This window comes from Rhincodon typus, chromosome 2, assembly GCF_021869965.1.
Source record: "Rhincodon typus isolate 14 chromosome 2, sRhiTyp1.1, whole genome shotgun sequence".
In the NCBI taxonomy this organism is placed as follows: Eukaryota; Metazoa; Chordata; class Chondrichthyes; order Orectolobiformes; family Rhincodontidae; genus Rhincodon; species Rhincodon typus.
In genome coordinates this window covers 106,508,294-106,530,801 of record NC_063333.1, presented here as the reverse complement: position 1 = coordinate 106,530,801, position 22,508 = coordinate 106,508,294, and the positions used below count along the sequence as shown (strand labels likewise).

General features: G+C 40.2%; 1 protein-coding gene across 1 annotated transcript in view; it reads right to left on the bottom strand.

Annotated features, from left to right (window-relative positions):
• The window catches only part of LOC109920816 (lysophosphatidylcholine acyltransferase 1), a 134,079-nt gene that overhangs the window by 17,933 nt on the left and 93,638 nt on the right, over window positions 1–22,508 (bottom strand). Inside the window, exons 8-11 of the mRNA XM_048608659.1 lie at window positions 17,971–18,025; window positions 13,418–13,500; window positions 11,853–11,978; window positions 4,355–4,508 (exon numbers count right to left, since the gene is read on the bottom strand). Of these exons, the coding sequence (XP_048464616.1) occupies window positions 4,355–4,508; window positions 11,853–11,978; window positions 13,418–13,500; window positions 17,971–18,025 (418 nt within the window). The remainder of the gene's footprint in view (window positions 1–4,354; window positions 4,509–11,852; window positions 11,979–13,417; window positions 13,501–17,970; window positions 18,026–22,508) is intronic.

Here is a 22,508-nt window from a genome sequence, read left to right as displayed (position 1 = left end):
TTGAGAGGAGCCAATCTTTTATTACAGCTTCTACTTTAATCCTATCAAGTATCAATACTGCCTCATACTTTACTGTCACTTCTCTAGCAAAGTGAGATTAACAGTAATTATTTGTTTGTGAAGCATTCCACCTGCTTCTTCAAGATAATCTCCTTTGTGGTTGCTAATCTGTCAACTCATCCTTTGACGACCTTGTAACTTTTCATGTTTTGATTTTTGGGTTTCCTTTTATAATTAGATGATAGTATGTTCTCAATTTCTGCATCCCCATTTCATTTAATAAAACATGGAAGTTTATATATTAATTTTGCCTTATCTACTGTAGTGTTAGCTTTGCAATAGCCGCAAAGGTCTATTTTCTGTCTCATTGTAATGTTTAGTTATCTTGTGTGCTCAGGTTTTGGATGCTTGTGTTTCACGGGAATGCCCCTCCTCTGCCTCTGAACCACACCCCCCACTGTACCTCTTTGAAAGCTCCCCATTATTACATTACTTTCGTGTTCACCAATGTTTGATTCTAATTCATTCGGGTCAATTCCTTTTTATACCACTGAAGCCAGCCTTCTCCAAAAGGATTCTAAGACTCATGATATCCTGTTAACTGGTTCCCAAAATTTTGCATTTTTTTCTGTTTCCACTTGTGCATTCATGATCCTTTGTGGTCAGTGATTTGTTATTATTTATCCCCCTTTACAGATTCCTTAGTGCTACCAAAATAAAACCCAAATTGGATTACCTAGAAGGGAAAAAGTCGAGACAAAAATAGATGGCAAGTGGAAGATGAGATTACACCATCTGAAATTGGTGTCACTTGTATCCTCATACCTGGGAGGAATAGCAAGCAAGTGAATTTGTAGAAATTCACAATTTTGAAAGCAGATTGCAACATCAAACTGAATGCTATAGATTATTTATGGGAAACCCCAAACAACAACAAGCAATGATGACTCCTTAGAAACGCATCAGCTCCAGGATGTCATTCAGTGTCAATGTGGCCAGTCATATTGGCAGTTGCTAACACGAATGTTTTTTCCAATGTCACTGCATGAACACAAAAGTAAAATGTATGAAGTCACATCTACCAACAAGATGCCTGCAATCGCATCTGCAGATATTACTATCTTTATATAGCATCGACTATGACTGACTGCTTTTACAGTGTCCAGATGAACAGAAGAGAGGGCGCGGTTAGGAGAACTGGAGTTAATGCATAACTGAACTCAGACACAGCCAGCAACAACTGCTAGCTACTTTCACCAGCTTGCCTCTATGGCGCACACACTTCCTGTTGGCCAGTTAGAACCAGCATCATTCAAATGGGAGTAGAATGCCAAACGTCACTCTTTCTCCAAGGCCATGAAGCAGTACCTGGGTTTGGTAAAAGGCAAGGGGTCATGAAATAAATATTCTGCTTTTTCATAAAAACAATATATTCAATAGAGTCAGAGTTGTACACTACATAAACACAGTCTCTTTGGTCCAACTCGTCCATGTCAACCAGATATCCTAAATTAATCTAGTCCCATGTGCCAGCATTTGGCCCATATCCCTCTAAACACTTTCTATTCATGTGCATCCAGATGCCTTTTAAATGTTGTAATTTTACCAGCCTCCACCACTTCCTATGGCAGCTCATTCCATACAATGCACCTCCCTCTGCGTGACAAGGTTGCCCTTTGAGTCCCTTTATTAATATCTTTCCCTTCACCTTAAACCTAGCCCCTTTAGTTTGAATACGCCCACCCCGAGAAAAAGACATTGGCTATTCACCCTATTCATGTCCCTCATGATTTTATAAACTATTGTAAGGTCAACCCTCAGCCTCTGACCATCCAGCCTCTCCCTATAACTCAAAACGTCCAACCCAGGCAACATCCTTGTAAATCTTTTCTTTAGCTTTTCGCATTCAACAAGACCTTTCCTACAGCAGTAGGAACAGAATTGAATGCGGTATTCCAAAAGTGGCCTAACCAACATCCTGTACAACCGCAACATGGCATCCCAAATCCTACATTCAATGCACTGATCAATAAAGGCAAATATACCAAACACCCTCTTCGCTATCCTGTCTACCTGCGATTCCACTCTCAAGGAACTATGAACCTGCACCCCAAGTTCTTTGTTCAGCAACATTCTCCTGGACCCTACTGTCAACTGTACAAGTCCTGCCCTGAAAAGCCTTACCAAAATGCAACAGCTCACATGTATCTAAGTTAAACTCAATCTGCCATTCCTCGGCCCATCGGCCAGTCTGAACAAGGTGCCATTGTATTCAGATAACCACCTTCACTGTCCACTACACCACCAATTTTGGTATCATCTGCAAACATACTAACTATTCCTTCTATATTCACATCCAAATCATTTACATAAATGATAAAAAGCAATGAACCCAGCACCGATCCTTACAGCATACCGCTGGTCACAGGCCTCCAGTCCAAAAAACCCTCCATCACCAAGCTCTTTCATTATTTCAAGCCAATTTTGTATCCAAATGGCTAGTTCTCCCTGGATTCCACGTGATCTAACCTTGCTAACCAGCCTACCATGAGGAACCTTGCCTATATAGACTTCAGCAAGGCGTTCGACAATGTTCACTACTTTGCCTTCAACCACCACCTTTGTCACTTCAAAAACTCAAATCAAGTTAGCGAGAAACGATTTCCCATGCATCTTAGAACCATGCTGACTACCTCTAATCAGCCCTTGCCTTTCCAATACACCATTGATGTCAGGCTCTCCGATCTATAGTTCCCTGACATTTCCTTACCACCTTTCTTAAATAATGGCACCACGTTAGCCAACCTCCATTCTTCTGGCACCTCACTTGTTGCTATCGATGAAATAAATATTTCAGCCATTGGCCCAGCAATTTCTTCCCTACCTTCCCACGAAGTTCTTGAGATACTTGATCAGTTCCCAGGGATTTATCTACCTTTATGCATCTTAAGATGCCCAGCATCACCTCCTCTGTAACATAGACACTTTGCAAGATATCACCATTTATTTCTCCAAGTTCTCTAGCTTCCATATCCTTCTCCACAGTAAATACTGATGTGAAATACTCATTTAGTCTCTCCCCCATCTCCAGCAGTTCCAAACAGATGGCCCGGTTGACCTTTAAGGGGCATTATTCTCTCCCTAGTTACTCTTTTGATGTTAATATATTTGTAGAATCTCTTTGTATTCCTCCTAAAACTCTGCCAAAACGCTCTCATGTCCATTTTTACCCTCCTGATTTCCCTCCAGTATACTTCGACTGCCCTTGTACTCCTCCAGGGATTCACTCAATCCCAACTGTCTATATGTGACGTGTGCCTCCTTTTTCTTGACCACAGCGTGAATTTCTCTAGTCATCCAACACTGCCTACATCGATCAGCTTTGCCCTTCAGACCAACTGGACTCTCATTTCTCAAGGCCTCCCACTTTCCAACCACCTCTACCCGAGAACAGCTTCTCCCAATCAACTTTTGGAAGTTCTTAACTAATACTGCCTAAATTAGCCTTCCTCCATTTAGAACTTTAACGTTTTGATCAGTTCTATTCTTTTCCATAATTATAACTGGTTTTAAAATAATTATGATCATTGACCCCAAAATGCACCCCCGCGGCCAACTGGCATCTCAGTCACTTGCCCTGCCATATTTCCGAAGAGACAGTCAAGTTTTGCTCCTTCTCTAGTAGGTTCATCCACATAGTGAATAAGAAAATTTTCTTGGACACACTTAAAATCCTCTATATCCAAGCCCTTAACACCACAGCAGTCCCAGTCTATGTTTGGAAAGTTAAAATCCCCTACCATTACAACCCTATCATTCTTATAGATATCGGAGATCTCCTTAAACATTTGCTTCAATTTCCTGCTGACTATTGGGGAACTATAGTACAATCCCAATAAGATGATCATCCCTTTCTTATTTCTCACTTCCACCCAAATAACTTCATTGGATGTATTCCCAGGAACGTTCTTCCCAAGTACAGTCGTAATGTTATCCCTAACCAAAAATGCCATTCCCCCTCCTCTCTCGCTCCCCTTTCTATCCTTCCTATTGAATCTGTACTCTAGAACATTAAGTTGCTGTTGCTGCCCTTCCCTGAGCTACATTTCTGTAATAGCTATGATATCCCAGTCCCATGTTCCCAACCATGGCTCGAGTTCATCTGCCTTATTTGTCAGGCCTCTTGCATTGAAGTAAACACAGTTTAATATATCAATTATTAATAAATTGGTAATGCCATTTGTATATACAGAATACAAGTTTACAGGTAAGAGTACATCCAACTCATCTGAAATAAGAATTGAAAAATGTATTAAACTCTGTACATTTAACAATTGTTGGCAATATAGCTTACCTCAGCGAAAAGTAAAAACATATCTGTTACTACATCACAAATTGGCAATTTCAAATAATGAGCAAAAGTCTCCAGAGTTGTCATTCCTCCTTTCACTTTTTTGGCACTTTCTGCAAGTTCATCTAGTTCTTTTTCAATTTTATCAGGCTTCAAACTGAAATTATAATAAGAACATTATGATCATTAGTCAATTTCAAAGTTCTAAGACAGTTAGTGACATTGTCTTAACAAGAAAATGCTATCAGCTATCATAAGTTTACCAAAATTAAACTATATTTGTAAATATTCAAGTGTGGTCCTTATACTAATCTTTTAAAGGTTTCAAATTAAATCACATTTTGAATAGCCTGCAGTTTCTTAGTGATGTAAAATTGATCTGGGAATGAACACTTAATGAATGTACACTTAATTCAATGCTTCATTTTAGGGCATAATTTGTATGAAAGGGAGACTATCAGTGAGCATTGTGCTTTCATGAAAAAAAGCTCAATTTTTTTCAAAAAATGTGTTCTCAATTCCTAGTCAGTGTTGAATTACAAGCTTGAGTAGCTGGTATGGGAAGGGGGATGCAAGGAAGACTGCAGTCTCCTTGTAGAAGCAGAAAGTGGAAACTCAGAATTCACAAGAAAATCAGCTTTTCAGGGATACAAGGGAGCGCTCTAGCAAACTATGACTTTTAAGAAAATGACCAATGAATTAGATTGAAGTGCTCACTGGGAATGTGTCAGAAGTGCAGGGAGAGAGACCAAGGTGTGATCTGGTGATTAGGTTTGCATCAAAGAGACAGGTGAAAATTACTGGCATCACTGAAGCCTCAGTAAAGAGTAAGATTTTATGGTTGTAGTTAATAAGTTCACAATTCTAGGCAGATATGCAGAGAGAATCAGTGATTTATTTGTTGACACAGTCTGTAGGAGCAATGTGGGTGGCTGAAGCAAGACAAAGAAATTTGGTGCTAAGAAAGCAATGAGAAATAGCTTGACGGCTCTTCACAGAATCCAGAAGGGCACAATGCATAGCTGTGGCTTCACGCATATGTCAATCACCAGGAGAATCGTGTGCCAGGGTCTTGTAATGGCAATGGATAGACAGTATAGGCAAAGGATCTGCCAGGCAAGTAATAAAAAGATGAGCATGGTTGACTTGCAGACAGTGTAAATGGACAAATCTGCAATAAAAGGTTCAGATAGACAGCTAATGTAAAACAAGGGACAGACTATAAACGCGTACCTTACTGAAAGCTCACCAGCGGAGACAGACAGTTGAGGAGGATTATGGAGCTGAACCTCAACCAGGCAGGTTTTCCTGGACCCCTCTGTCTCCATATCGGGCAACCACCTAGAAACCGATATTCATTTCAAGCCCACCGACTCCCACAGCTACCTAGAATACTCCTCCTCCCACCCACCTTCCTGCAAAAATGCTATCCCCTATTCCAAATTCCTTCGCCTCCGCCGCATCTGCTCCCAGGATGAGGCATTCCACTCCCGTACATCTCAGTTGTCCTCGTTTTTCAAGGACCGTAACTTCCCCTCCTCGGTGGTCGAGAACGCCCTCAACCGTGTCTCCCACATCTCCCGCACCTCATCCCTCACACCCCGTCCACGCAATAAAAACCAAAAAAGAATCCCCCTCGTCCTCACGTACCACCCCACCAACCTCCGGATCCAACGCATCATCCTCCGACACTTCCGCCATCTGCAATCCGACCCCACCACCAAAGACATCTTTCCCTCCCCACCTTTATCTGCTTTCCGGAGGGACAACTCTCTCCGTGACTCCCTTGTCCGCTCCACACTCCCCTCCAGCTCCACCACACCCGGCACTCTTCCCTGCAACCGCAGGAAGTGCTACACCTGCCCCCATACCTCCTCCCTCACCCCCATTCCAGGCCCCAAGAAGACTTTCCACATCAAGCAGATGTTCACCTGCACATCTGCCAATGCGGTATACTGCATCCGCTGTACCCGGTGTGGCTTCCTCTACATCGGGGAAACCAAGCGGAGTCTCGGGGACCGCTTTGCAGAACACTTACGCTCGGTTCGCAACAAACAACTGCACCTCCCAGTCGCAAACCATTTCAACTCCCCCTCCCATTCCTCAGACGACATGTCCATCCTGGGCCTCCTGCAGTGCCACAACGATGCCACCCGAAGGTTGCAGGAACAGCAACTCATATTCCGCTTGGGAACCCTGCAGCCCAATGGTATCAATGTGGATTTCACAAGTTTCAAAATCTCCCCTCCCCCCACCGCATCCCAAAACCAGTCCAGCTCATCCCTGCCTCCCTAACCTGTTCTTCCTCCCACCTATCCCCTCCTCCCACCTCAAGCCGCACTTCCATCTCCTACCGACCAACCTCATCCCACCCCCTTGACCTGTCCGTCCTCCCTGGACTGACCTATCCCCTTCCTAACTCCCTACCTACACTCACCTTTCCTGGCCCCATCCCCGCCTCTTCGACCTGTTTGTTTCCTCTCCACCTATCCTCTCCTCTATCCCTCTTCTATCCGCCTCCCACTCTCTCCCTATTTATTTCAAAACCCCCTTCCCCTCCCCCTTTTCTGATGAAGGGTCTAGGCCCGAAACGTCAGCCTCTCTGCTCCTATGATGCTGCTTGGCCTGCTGTGTTCATCCAGCCCTGCACCTTGTTGTCTAGGTTTAACTAAGGGTCCAGGAAAGATGCATCATTACTTCCTATGTCTGAAATACAGGCAGGTAGGTCTAATGTTGGAACAGAGTAATGAGGTGGAATGTGAGTGAAACTCAGGAACCAAAAAACAGTGAAGTTCAAGAATTGGGTGAGCAAGAGATAAATCACAGGATCAGTGCAGATGAAGAAGCTAGTAAGCAGCAGTAATAGTGTGAGATGCTAACACGCTAGCAAAACGTGGCAGAAGCTCTTGACGATGAGTACCGAAAGCAACGATGGGAACCAGGTGTAAAACAGCAGTCAGCCTGTAAGGAACAGCAACTGCAGCAAAATGTGAACCAGCTGGATCAGAGTAAAGTTCACTCAGTAGAGCAAGAAAAAAATCCTAAATCAGGAACAGCAAGTAAATTCACAAAGGCAGGTCAAAAAAGGAATTCAGAGTTCTTTTTTAAACCCATCCGTATAATTTCTTCAATATACTTTTCCTATGTTAACATTTTTAAGAAATAGATTTTTTTTTGTATTTTGGGAACATGAGCAATAACCAGTAGAAGGCATAGCACCCTGTTCAAACATATTTTGACAACATAAATATGATACTACTGCTAAGTGAATGCTTGGTTCATTCATTTCCCAATGTTACCAGTTAAAAGTAAAAGCTTTCTTTTTCAATCCTGAATGGAACTGACATAGACTACTCTTTAGAACCATTAAAAATAATAAATTGTATGGAAAAAGTGATTTGCATGCTAAGTGTAATCTGGAAAACAGAACTAAAATAAACTGGTGATCACTGCCATAGGTGCAAATTATAAATGGCAAATCTTGACTAGCATTTTGGGGAACTAATAAATACATGTTTGGACTTCTAACTAGGTTAGTATAGTCATAAAATCTAAAAAGAATTCAACTAGATGCTGCACCACAGAGATTAAAGGGTGTTTCTTAATGGAGTAACTAAAATGGGCTAAATGACATTGTCTACATAATCCACTGATCACTGTCATGACATATCCTGACATTTTCTGTAAAAAGTAAAGATCACCTCCAAGGAAGTACAATTTGTATTCGCATGGGCTGTAGAACCCAAGTCTGATGTTTCTTCTTCAAGTACTGAAATTACTTTTAAAAAAATACCCAAAAGGTCACCTTTCACAAGCATTTAGTAATCAGTACCTCCGACTGTATTTATTTTGTATCAAGATGCTAATAATCAGCATTCATTGTAAGCTGATATGTAGATCATTTTTACATGCCTTAGTGTAAACTGAAATGCATATACTGTGCAAAAACTACATTATACACCAAATCTGACGATTGTGGAAGGAATAGATAAAAACAGAGATATCGCACAACTCGAGCTTAATGCAAACAAGCATGTTTTTAAACATAAGCAAACTGGGCTAGACATGCAAACTATTGAATCAATTCCTTCTGTTTTTTTAAAAAGAAGAAAAAACAGGAATGTCTATCAACACAGTAGTGTCTATATCAAAATTGCACTCAGATTTGCACAAGTAACATTTTTACACAAATACATGCCGTTCATCATGACTCCACTGCTTGAGCACCAAGGTCACAGTATATAAAATACCTTCGAGATTAATCCATTCTCAGCGGAAAAATTGATGAAAAGTAAACTGAAATTCTTAGCTGTGTTACTGATTAAAATAGTGGTTGGTCAAGAGATTGGACAGAATTTAAAACCTGCAAAGATGACTAAAAAATGATAGATTAATTAAAGTACAAAGAAAACTAGCCATCAATACCAAAAAGAATTACACAAGGTACCAAAAAGGGGGGGATAAAGTAATAAAAACCAAAAGAACTGCGGATGCTGTAAATCAGGAACAAAAACAAAGTTGCTGGAAAAGCTCAGCAGGTCTGGCAGCATCTGTGAAGGAGAAAACAGAGTTAACGTTTTGGGTCCGGTGACCCTTCCTCAGAACTGTAACGTCTGTGTGGGTCCTCCAGAATGCTTGTTTGAGTAACAAATAATAGAAAGCAAGGAAACAGCAGAAGCAACGAACAGATATTTCTTCAGAAGATACAAAATCCATCCCCCAGAAATATCTGGAAATCAAGAGGTGAAAGGAAATGTAAAGCAATTAAAATGAGCAGGGAAGAGTACTGAAAAAGGTGGTTACCAGGACTTGATATAACACAAGGATGATGCCTAAATGAAGTAGCTGCATTAGTTTTAATTTTCCAGAATTCCTTTGATTCTAGAACAGTCACGCCAGACTGGGAAACTGAGAGTGTACCTTCTCTATTCAAGAAAGGAAGGAGACAGAAAGCAGGTTACTGCAAGCTGTTAGTCTAATCGCTGTCAAAGGGAAAACACTACAATTGATTATTGCGGTGGTAAGGCTCTTAGAAAATCTTAATTATGTAGAGTCAGGATGATTTTGTTAAAAGGGATATCATATCGGCATAATTTATTACAGTTCTTTCAGGAAGTAACAAGCCACATGAATGAAAGGGTAAACTATCTGCTCCTATGATGCTGCTTGGCCTGCTGTGTTCATCCAGCCCTGCACCTTGTTGTCACAGATGTGGTGTACTTGGTTTATTTACCAAAAGTCATTTCATAAGATACCACATCAAATACTACCATGTAAAGAAAGAGCTCTTGATACACAGGGTAACATATCAGAAAGATTGGCTGGCCAAAAGGAAGTGGACAGTAGGAATAAATGTGTCATTTCTGGGTTGGCAAGCTGTGACCAGTGGAGTGCCAACTGGTTAGTGCTGAAGAAAAATTATTTACAATCTATATAAATGATATGGAACAAGGAATAGATTGTATGGTTGTTAAATGTGATGAAAGGTAGGTAGGAAAGTACATTGCAAGGAGGAGACGAACCTACTAAAGGAATTAGATAATTTGAGTGGGCAAAAAATTAGCAGATGGAGTAGAATGTGGAAAAATGTGAACTCTTTCACTTTGGCAGAAAGATTCGGAAAAACAATATGTACTGTTGCAAGGAGAATACAGTATGAAGTAGAAAATGTTTTGGTACAATGTTTGCCAGGCCACGTTAAATATGTTGTACAATTTTGGTCTCCTCACTCTAGAAAGAATATAGCAACTTTAAAAGCAGTTCAGAAAATGTTCACTTGACTCTCTGGAACAAAGATTCGACAGTTGGGGTCTGCATCTAATGGAATTTAGGAAATCTCACTGAAACATCTTGATCCTTAGGGGCATTAACAGGGTGCCTACTGAGAGAACATTTCCCATTAGAGGGAAGGCTGATCAAGCGGACAAAATTAGAAAATAAGGCAGGAGGAACATACAGGTTGACTTTCTTGTTCCTCTGATGCTGCCTGACCTGCTGTGTTCCTCCAATTCCACACTGTGCTGACTGACTCCAGCACTTGCAGCTCTTGCTATCATCGAAAATAAGGCTCTCCATTTTAAGACAGGGAAGAAATTTTTTTTTCAAGAAACTCAGAGGATCATAGGTCTGTGAAATTCTCCAAAGAGCAGTGGAGACAGGTCATTGAATATTTAAATTGAGGTTTCTGGATTAACAACAGAGTCAAAGGGTATAAGTGGTAGACATGAAAAATTGAACTGAGGCCATAATCACATCAGTTATGACCTTCGCAAATGGAGGAGCAACCTCAAGGGCCTGAGTTGCCGACTCCTGCCCCTAATTGGTATACTCATGTTTCTGAAAGATTACTTTTAAGATGTCTATAGTTAATGGATTTTTAAAAATATAAAGCTTTTACAAAATAACCAGTTCACTGTCAGGACATTCTTCAGCATCTTGCATTTCTACATGATATCTGCCCAGTTAAGAGCTTAATTTGGCAGAATCAAGTCAAATTTTAAACACAAGTCAGTTCAGCCCATACTTACGTTCCCTTTCCCCAACCTCCCTTCTACATCCTTGCAATCTTTCAAGCCAAAACCTTCAAAGTCTTCATCCAAATCAAACAAAATTGAGCATGCCCATAGGTCAGCAAGTATGACTTTCCACCAAAAGTATTTGCTTGGGATGCATGAATACATTGCACCCAGATTCCCAGCCACAGTCAAATGCAAATGTTACAAATTTCCCGACGAGCAGTTACTTAAAACATGTGATCTGCTGCTGCAGAAACATCAGCTAATTTGATTTAATTGGGAAAAGTAGTAAAGGCAACATAGGGAAAACTGTCCTTTTGCAAGTGGTTAGGCTCTGTAATGCACTGCCTGAAAAAGTAGCGGCAGCAGATTCAGTCATGGTTTGTCAAAGAGAATCAGACCATTATCTGAAAAGGAAATACTTGCAGTGTCACAGGGGTTTGAAGGGTGGGGTAGAATGGAGTGGAACTTGGTACTAGGATAATTGCTCCTGCAATGTGCCAGTATAAGCATTAGCAGAATGAGTAAAATTCAGTCGGAGGCCATTCTCTGAACGCCATCAACTTAAAGTGAAAAGTTTTAAAGCAGACCATTTCTCATAATGCCATTTATGTTACTGTATTATGTTGCTTGATTGCACTGATTTAAATACATTTTATATTGCTTTTTATTTCAATCCCTTTAGCAATGAAGGGTAAAATTCCATTTGCCTTCCTAATTACTTGTTGTACCTGCAGACCTACCTTCTGTGATTCATGCACAAGGACACCCAGGTCCCTCTGCATAGCATAGTAGTTGAACATTTGTGAATAAATCTAACACATTCAATTTGAATGGATCATAACAGGTCAGGTGTTAAATAATTAAAAGACAGACTGACTATCACAACTAATTCTAGAAAAGCGATATGGCTGAATTTAAACAGCAAGAATTGTGTTTCCTTTCTTTTAGTTACCATTATAAATAAAAAGTAAAACAGAACCTACTCGAGTTTTCTGGCAAGTTTTGCAAATTCTAGTAGACAGGTATCCACAGGTAGCTTCAGCTGGCTGTCAGACATTACAAGCTGACAATCTTCAAATGTGTAGTCAGTCACAGGAACACCAAGAGCGCTAAAAGGAACAGGTTCAAAAAAAAACTTATAGTACATTACTACATTATAGACTTGGGTTAAAGCTAGGCAGCGTTAGATGTAAATTCTGAGTGTTTTTGTACAAAGCAATGAACTACAATGAATAACCTCTATAAATTAGCAATAATTACAAAAATTAAAAAGTTTGCCCATTCCCTTTTATTAAGGAATACAGCAACATGGATTACCTCAAAAAAAAATGATATGAAGCAGCATTTAAAAAATACACTGTACGTTAAGCAGAGAGATGGCGAGATTAGGTATCTACCATAAAACATGAGAAACATAGACTCACACTCCTGTACTCGATTTTATTATGTTTAATGGAGGTTGAACAGTCCTTCATAGAGGGGGTCTCTGGCTGCTCTGTTACACAAGATATTCTCAGACAAAAGTTTACGCTGATTACAACTTATTCTTGTGTTCTGTTAAGATCACAAATTCATGCTGCTGATACTGGTTTCAATCAAAGTGAATCTAAGTGGAACTGTATGCACTCATTATATATGCATGTCAAACCGCACACTCCATGTGTTATCGTAATTGCTGGTCTAGATCTCAGATCAGATAACTTTGCAAGAACTCTTTACCATTAATACCAGGGGGAGGTGATGGCCTAGTGGTATTATCACTGGACTGTTAATCCAGAGACCCAGATAACATCTGGGGACCCGGGTTCAAATCCCACCTCAGCAGATGGTGGAATTTGAATTCAATAAAATAACTGGAATTAAGAATCTAATGATGACCATGAATCCATTGTCAATTGTCGGAAAAACTAATGCCCTTTAGGGAAGGAAACTGCTAGCCTCACCTGGTCTGGCCTACATGCGACTCCAGACCCACAGCAATGTGGTTGACACTGAACTGCTCTCTAGGCAATTAGGGGTGGGCAATAAATGCTGCCGAGCCAGCAATGCCCACATCCTGTTCATGAATAAAGGAATAAAATACATTTTTCCAGGGTGGAATCATTTTTCTTCAAGGCTACAAAGTAAACACTCGATTCAGGATAGAGTTTAATCATCTATTTCAGGTTGGCAGAAGTGCATAAGGATTTTAAAAGTCCAAGTGTATAACTTCTGCAATGCAAGTTAGTAAATAAAAATGTTAAATAGTTTGCATTATTTTTTGAAAAATTGGGTGGGTCAGTGCTGCTTTTCTGCTTTAAATTCATTCAAGAGCTCACATTAAAATACTAAAAAAAAAAGTATGCCTAAAAGGAGCTTTAGTTTTTATCCAATGGCTTGGAAGACTGAATACACACTCCTTGAACTGACCTCTCAGGGGATATGAGATCCGAGCCACAAAAAAATCTTTTTTGACGCTCCCGATTGTCTGCATTGGTATTGGGGACTAAAATAATGGATATGTTGATTACATTACATTAAGTTTTGCGTTAATTATTATTATACTTACTTTGCCATTACCTTTCTAACATTATTTGCATACAAAATAGGGTTTCTCTTTTCCTCCGCAGAAGGTGTATATACTGGCAAAAACTGAAAACAAAATTAATATAGCTCTTAAAAACTGCTTTTGACAATGAACCAGATTATTTCAAATAACTATATACAGAATGGTGAAATATTCTTAATAAGATCAACTTATAATGCAAATTAAACTTAATGAATCTTTTAATCCAAACTATTTGCTTCCAAATTCTACAATATCAAGCATTTTAGGAGAAATAAATCGGAGTTACTAGAGTTATTTGACTCATCCCGAAATATTATTGTCAAAAGTTCCATTAGGCATCATGGCAGAGATTTTCCATGGGCAACCTAAGTGGCCATGTTCAACGGCAACAGACACACTAGGACTTGAATCAGTAAGCTTTAATAAACTATCCCTAAAACCTTTTATGAATTCCTGATTAAGAATTGGACTCCAGTCAGTCTTTGGACTTGTTAGCTTGTCAGTGAATCACAGATGGCAATGATAAATTTCCAGCTCACCAAAATATACCATCAATTACAGAACTACAGCTTCTTGGCCCTGGTAATTGTTGTTGGGGGCTTAATCTTCAAGGAATTCATGGGCAAGAAGGCAGGTCTTTTTCTTTAGAGTCTTGCAGTGATAGTCAGAGGGTTGAAAGGAAGAACAGGGTACTGTTTTCAGTGGCCACCCTCTTACACCAATTGATACCCCGAATGACCCCAGATTGTGGCATATAGTGTCTCATCCCCAGCTGGCAGGCACGTAGCTCTGGCTTCCCAGTCAAGAAAAGTAGTTATTTTCTCACCTACTGGGAAGGCAGATTACTGAGTCACTGAGGCCACAGCACTGGATGGGAAGGATCCAAATGTCATGGTCCATACAGGCATCAAATTAAGCAGAAAAGAGGTGGTTCTGCATAGTCAGTATGAGCATCTACGTGAAATGAAGTAGAACTACAAAGGTCAAAATCTCTGCATTGTTATTGCCTGAGCAATGTAAAAACTGGCAAAGGTAAAATCAGGTTACAGAGATGGATACATGACTTGAAAGACTGGTGCAGAAGTGGGTTAAAGCTCATGGAGGACTAGCATCAGTATTAGGTCAGTTCTTTGGAGAGTTAATGCAGACTCGATGGATCGAAAGGCCTCTTTCTACGATTCAACAATCATGGGCGATTTTACTTTGTACAGACTGGAAAAATTAGTTGGGTAAAGACAGCCTAAATGAGGAACTCAAAAATGTTTTCAGTATAGTTCCTTAAAATTGCCAGTTTTGGAACCGACCAGAGAGCAGACAATAGAGGACCTGATATCCTGAACTGAAATAGGATGAATTAATGATCTCAAAGTGAATCAGCCCCTAGATAACAGCAACCATATTATTGAATAATATATTCAGTTTGAGATTTTAAGGATTTACAGAAGAGTAATTATGAGGGCATGAAAACAGTGAATAGGTGCAACAAGTTCAGGAGAAGGTCAGTAGAGATGCAATGGGGACTTAAGATATTTTCCAAAAAAGTAAAAAAAAATTACGAGGGTTGGCCCTGCCCAAAAAAAAGCACATAATTGTGCAAATACAAATGGTAGCTCAAACTGGTGAAAAATATATACAAAGAATGACCTAAAAAACAAAAATTAGAAAGCTAGCCAGAAATATAAACAGATAATACGTTTGTGAATATTTAAGAAGAGTTAGCCAAATGAGCATTAATTCTATAGAAAGTGAGTCTGGAGAATTAATAATGGATTATAAAGAGCTGGCAGGTGACAAGACAAGGTGACAACAGACAATTTGCATTCATCCTCACTTTAGGGGTTACGATATTCCAGATGCAGCAATAAATCAGGAAATGGAAGGGAGGGAGGAACATCAGAAAATCACCACTGCCAAAGAAATGATACTGAGCAAATTATCAGAGCCTAAGTTGACATGTGCCTAGGTGCTAATGGACTTCATCTTGGGGCTTTAAAAAAAGTGGCTAGTGCAATGGTGCATTTGTTTTAATTTTCTGAAAGTCCCTTGATTTGGGGAGGTCCCATTAGATTGCAAATTAGTGAATGTCACTCCTTTGTTTGAAAAAGAGCCAGGGAGAAAGCAGAAACAACAGGCCAGTTAGTTTAATATCTGCCAGAGGGTAAAATGCTGGAAACTATTATTAAAATAAGTTACAGTAGGCCAGTTGGAATAGTTAAAGGTAATCAGGCAGAGTCAACATAAGCTTTAGAGAAAAATCATTTTTGACTAATCTATTGGATCTCCTTGTGTTGGTAACACATGCTGTAGATTAAAGCGAACTGATGGACGTGCAGTACTTAGATTTCCAGAAGCCGTTTGATTGAATGCCTCGAAGATTATTGCAAAAAAGCACATATCATTGAGGGTAGCATATTTGTACGAATAGAAGATTGGCTGGCAACATGAAGGAGATAGTAGGTATAAGTGGATCGTTTCCAGGTTAGCAAGATGTGACAAGTGGTGTGTCAGAGGTTGGTGCTGGGACTTTAAATGTTTATAACTTACAAAAATGACTTGCATGAATGTTTGGAAGGAGAGGAAAAAAGCTGTGAACAGGACATAAGAATGCCACAGAGGGATATTGATAGGTTAAGTGAGAGGGCAAAAATCCGACAGAGTATAATGTGAGAAAGGATGCAACATTGGCACAAGGAATGGAAAGGAAGCATATTATCCAAATGGTCAGAGACTGCAGAACTCCAAGACAGAGGGATCGGGTGCCCTAACAAATGAATCATAAAAAGGTTAGTATGGAGGTATAGTAGACAGCAGAATCATTTATCATGAGGGGAGCTGAATATGAAATATAGCAGGTTATGCTTCAACATACAAGGCACTGATGATATCACATCTGGAGTACAGTATTGGCTGTCTTATTTAAGGATGGATGTAAATTTATTGGAAGCAGTTCACAGAAGATTACTAGATTAATAAATGGAATGTGTGGACTATCTTATGAGGAGAAGTTGAATAGGCTAGGCTTATAGTAGCTGGAGAATAAGGCGACTTAACTGCAAACAAGATCTTGAGGGGTCTTGACAGGGTAGATTTAGAGAGTGTTTCCTCTCATAAGAGAATCTATAATTTAGGGGTTACTGTTTAAAAATCAGGGAGTCATCCATTTAAAGCAGATGAGATTTTTTTTGAGTCTTAAACTCTCCTCCTGAGAAGGTGGGGGAAGCAGAGTCCTTGACTAATTTTAAGACAGTAGTAGTAGTAGATTCTCATTAAGCAAGGGCATTAAATGTTATCAGGGTAGGCAGGAATGCAGTTGAGCTCTCCATCAGATCAGCCCATGATCTTCGTAAATGGCAGAGCAGACTCAGCTAAATAGCCCATTTCTCCTTCTTGCTCATATGTATATTTGGATATGAAGTGGCAACTAATTAACCACTCAAGGGCCTTAATTGCTGATGAATTGGAGAAGATTGTGTATAGAACTCCTCACTCAGCACCCAACCGATAAGGTGGCAAGAAGTGGGCGAGTCTTTCTCCAAAGCTAATGCACCCAATTATTTCCCCTTTTCGCTACCTCTAAGGAGATAAAATTGAACCCTGTGTATTGCATTGAAACCATCAGTTCATGCAGAGGAACCTGTGAAAACAATCATGGGAATTCTACAAGCTGAGTTATTAAACATTCCTAATGCACTTGTGATATTTACTAAATTAGTCAATTTAAAAATAACTACATTCACAGGGTGTACTGAAGCATTTGCAATTTAAAACCTTTTCAATTTTCAAAGTTTTAATTGTCTGGTGTGTACCTACCAACAGCAATTTGGTTAAAGATGATGAATATATTCTTCCATTATTCTCTAGCATTGTGATAAAGGGAAAATTTATATTCTAAACAGCTTTTATCCATTTTTATAGCAGTACGCATCAGAATTTATAACTTAAGTGTTTAGCATGTTGCAATTCAAAAGTGAAAATGTAACAAAATGAATTTTCCATTTGCACAACTGGGAAATTTTAATGGCTGTAATAGCCATCTTAAACATCTTTAAAAACAGCCTTGAGATAGTGTACAAAATTTTAGTTTGGCAAGTAAAAAGCTCTTCTGATTTAAATCTAATTGCCCTTGTTTGTTAGGAATGTATATGTAAAAAAAATTTAGTTGAATTAAGGAACGGGCACCAAAGCTAAAATGATTTGATGATTCTGGTACTTTTGCTTAAAAAAAAAAATTCCTCAAATTTGGAAAGGAACAGAAAGAAACAATATCGGAAACTGGTCTGTGGTTGAAATTCTTAATGCAGAACGGGATGAGAGAGAGATGACAAGTGTCAGGAAATTCCCACTAGATCTATTTGTTCAGCGATTTTCCATCTATATTATTTTGAAAAGGAAACTACATAAATAACATTTAATGTTCAATCAACTTTGCTAGAATGTATAACTCAGACTTGACTGATTCATCATTTCCAGGTAGGCGTTTTTAAAAAATCTAACCCAAATAATAAAATGAACGTAAAGGTTATAGTCCTCCAAACGGCATAAGAAAAACTAACCTCTATTTCCACATCATTGTGTATCTGGCACAACGTAAGCCATAGGATTTTTAACCTGAGGAATAAAATTGCATAAAAAGTGATACTAATCAGTAACCTGAATATAAGTAGTCATTTGATAGTACAAAACTTGCGTACTGCTGAATAGAAAATACTTTGTCAAAACCAATTGTCTTGTACGGATTAGGCCAGCGCTTGCAGTAGGACATATTAGCATGTACTGGAGGCCACGTGTATTAATGTACAGGGGACTTGGCAGGCAGAAATAACACAAACATACACTGTGCCTGATGAATGCAACAAAATGGAGGATTGCCATTCACTGGCTCATTTCTCAAGGGAATACCCTGACTAGAAAGTCAACCTGTACTGGTTAAAACTTGAACAACACTTCACTGTTAATTGTCAGTCACCATTAAATGGTGCACTCTCCCAGGCAATGACCCAGCAGAGTCCACTTGCCAAGCAATCAGAAGGCTCCTCTCATACAGTTCAAATGTTGCTTTTCATTTACTTTGATACTTCTCGCAATTTGTCCTGCTAAGTGCAAGACAAAATTTGTCTTTTTGAGCAATAACCAGAATATCTTAAATCATGAATTTCTGTAACATGTTTACAAGATACAAAGGTATACCATGATATACCACAGTAGCACTTGCTTCAACTATTACACCGATCTCAAATTATGCTCCTGCTTAAAGACCTCATCTTCAATAACTTCCAACTTAAAAAAAACTTAGCTTAAAATGTGTTTGATTAAAAAACAACTATTTTCCTTCTGTTCGATTTTATAAATCAACTTTGTTTCTTTAAATGTTCACAAGACCTAGGTTACATGCTATCATGAATAAATATTAAGCCCATCGATAAGCCCTCTTTATTTTCCTTCAAGTGACACTGAATCCCAAACTCTGCCATGGCAAAGCAAACTTAGCAGCCCATATAGTCCAAATAATCCTTCTTCAGCAACCTGTCTCAACTCTCAAGCGTATCTTTATTTTCTTGAGCTCTACACATTTCTGCCCTGTTTGGATTTTGTAATGATGCATCATTTTATGATGTCAGAGTCATAGAGGCATACAACACAGAAACTAGCCCTTCTGCCCAACTCATCCATGCTGACCAGATTGCCTTAGCTGAAGTAGACCCATTTGCCTGTGTTTTGCCCATATCCCTCTAAACCCTTCCTATACACATCCCTGTCCAAATGTCTTTTAAATTTTGTAATTGTATCTGCCCCATCTACTTCCACTGGCAGCTTGTTCCACGTACACATCGTCCTCTGTGTGAAAAAGTTGCCCCTCAGGTTGCTTTTAACATCTTTCTCCTCTCACCTTAAACTTATGCCCACTAGTATTTGACTCCCCCTCCCCTGGGGAAAAGACCTTGGCTGTTAAAACTATCCACACCCATGATTATTTTATAAACCTCTACAATGCCACCCTCAACATCCAAACTCCAGGAAAAACGTCCCAACCTATCCAACCTCTCCTTATAACTCAAACCTTCCAGTCTCAGTAACATCCTTGTAAATCTTTTTTGCACGCTTTCCACTTTAATGACATCTTTCCGACAGCAGGGTGACCAGAATTGTATGCAGTACTCAAAATATGGCCTTGCCAATATCTTGTACAGCTGTAACATGATATCCCAATTCCAATACTCCATGCTCTGACCGATGAAGGCAAGCACGCCAAATGCCATTTTCCCCACCCTGTCCACCTATGATGCCACTTTCAAGGAACAATGTACCTGCACCAAGGTCTCTTTGACAACACTCCCCACGGCTCTACCATTAAATATGCAAGTCATGCCCGGACAGTCTTACCAAACTCCAGACACCACATTTATCTAAATTAAACTCCATCTGCCATTCCTCACCCCAGTTGATCAAGATCAAGATTACCTTCTTCACTGTCCACTACACCACAAATTTTGGTGTCATCCACAAACTTACTAACCGTGCCTCCTATATTCTCACTCAAATCATTTCTATAAGTGAACAGCAGACCTGGCACTAATCTATGCAGCACACTGCTGATCACAGGCCTCCAATTTGAACAACCCTCCAACACCAAGCCAATTTTGTATTCAACTGGCTAGTTCCCCCGGGTTCCATGTGATCTAATCATACTAACCAGTCTGTCACGCAGAAGCTCAAGAGCCTTGCTAACGTCCATGTGGACAATGTCTACCCCTCTGCCTTTATCTATCTTTTGTCACTTCCTCAAAAAAACTCAAAATTTGACAAACGTGATTTCTCATACACACAGCCATGCTGACTATCCCTAATCAGCCCTTACCTTTCCAAAGGCATATAGATCCTGTCTCTCAGAATCCCTTCTAACAACTTAACCACCACTGACTTTAGGCTCACTGGTCTATAGTTCCCTGGCTTTTCCTTACAATGTTTCTGAAGTAATGGCACAACATTAGCCACCCTCCAGTCTTCCAGCACCTTATCTGTGGCTGTCATTGACACAAATATCTCTGCTAGAGGCCCTGCAATTTCTTCCCTAGCTTCCCAAAGTCCTGGGAAATACTTTGAACATAGAACATTACAGCGCAGTACAGGCCCTTCGGCCCGCGATGTTGAAACCAATCTGAAGCCCATCTAACCTACACTATTCCATTATCATCCATATGTTTATCCAATGACCATTTAAATGTCCTTAAAGTTGGCGAGTCTACTACTGTTGCAGGCAGGGCATTCCACGCCCTTACTACTGAGTAAAGAACCTACCTCTGACATCTGTCCTATATTTATCACCCCTCAATTTAAAGCTATGTCCCCTTGCGCTAGCCATCACCATCCAAGGAAAAAGGCTCTCACTGTCCACTCTATCTAATCCTCCGATCATCTTGTATGTCTCTATTAAGTCACCTCTTAAACCTTCTTCTCTCTAACGAAAACAGCCTCAAGTCCCTCGGCCTTTCCTCAGAAGACCTTCCCTCCATACCAGGCAACATCCTGGTAAATCTCCTCTGCACCCTTTCCAATGCTTCCACATCCTTCCTATAATGCGGTGACCAGAACTGTACGCAATACTCCAAGTGCGGCTGCACCAGAGTTTTGTACAGCTGCAACATGACCTCATGGCTCCGAAACTCAATCCCTCTACCAATAAAAACTAACGCACCGTACGCCTTCTTAACAACCCTATCAACCTGGGTGGCAACTTTCAGTGATCTATGCACATGGACACCGAGATCTCTCTGCTCATCCACACTACCAAGAATCTTACCATTAGCCCAGTACTCTGTATTCCTGTTACTCCTTCCAAAGTGAATCACTTCACACTTTTCCGCATTAAACTCCATTTGCCACCTCTCAGCCCAACTCTGCAGCTTATGTATGTCCCTCTGTAACCTGCAACATCCTTCCGCACTATCCACAACTCCACCGACTTTAGTGCCATCCGCAAATTTACTAGCCTATCCTTCTACGCCCTCATCCAGGTCATTTATAAAAATGACAAAAAGCAGTGGCCCCAAAACAGATCCTTGCAGTACACCACTAGTAACTGAACTCCAGGATGAACATTTCCCCATTAACCACCACCTTCTGTCTTCTTACAGTTAGCCAATTTCTGATCCAAACCGCTAAATCACCCTCAATCCCATGTCTCCGTATTTTCTGCAATAGCCTACCGTGGGGAACCTTATCAAACGCTTTACTGAAATCCATATACACCACATCAACCGCTTTACCCTCATCCACCTGTTTGGTCACCTTCTCAAAGAACTCAATAAGGTTTGTGAGGCACGACCTACCCTTCACAAAACCGTGTTGACTATCCCTAATCAAATTATTCCTTTCTAGATGATTATAAATCCTATCTCTTATAATCCTTTCCAACACTTTACCCACAACCGAAGTAAGGCTCACTGGTCTATAATTACCAGGGTTGTCTCTACTCCCCTTCTTGAACAAGGGGACAACATTTGCTATCCTCCAGTCTTCTGGCACTATTCCTGTAGACAATGATGACATAAAGATCAAAGCCAAAGGCTCTGCAATCTCCTCCCTAGCTTCCCAGAGAATCCTAGGATAAATCCCATCCGGCCCAGGGGACTTATCTATTTTCACACTTTCCAGAATTGCTAACACCTTCTCCTTATGAACCTCAATCCCGTCTAGTCTAATAGCCTGTATCTCGGTATTCTCCTCGACAACATTGTCTTTTTCCTGTGTGAATACTGACAAAAAATATTCATTAAGCGCCTCTCCTATCTCTTCGGACTCCACGCACAACTTCCCACTACCGTCCTTGACTGGCCCTAATCTTACTCTAATCATTCTTTTATTCCTGACATACCTATAAGAAAGCTTTAGGGTTTTCCTTGATCCTACCTGCTAAAGACTTCTCATGTCCCCTCCTGGCTCTTCTTAGCTCTCTCTTTAGGCCCTTCCTGGCTAACTTGTAACTCTCAAGTGCCCTAACTGAGCCTTCACGCCTCATCTCTACGTAAGCCTCCTTCTTCCTCTTCACAAGAGATTCAACTTCTTTAGTAAACCACGGTTCCCTCGCTCGACC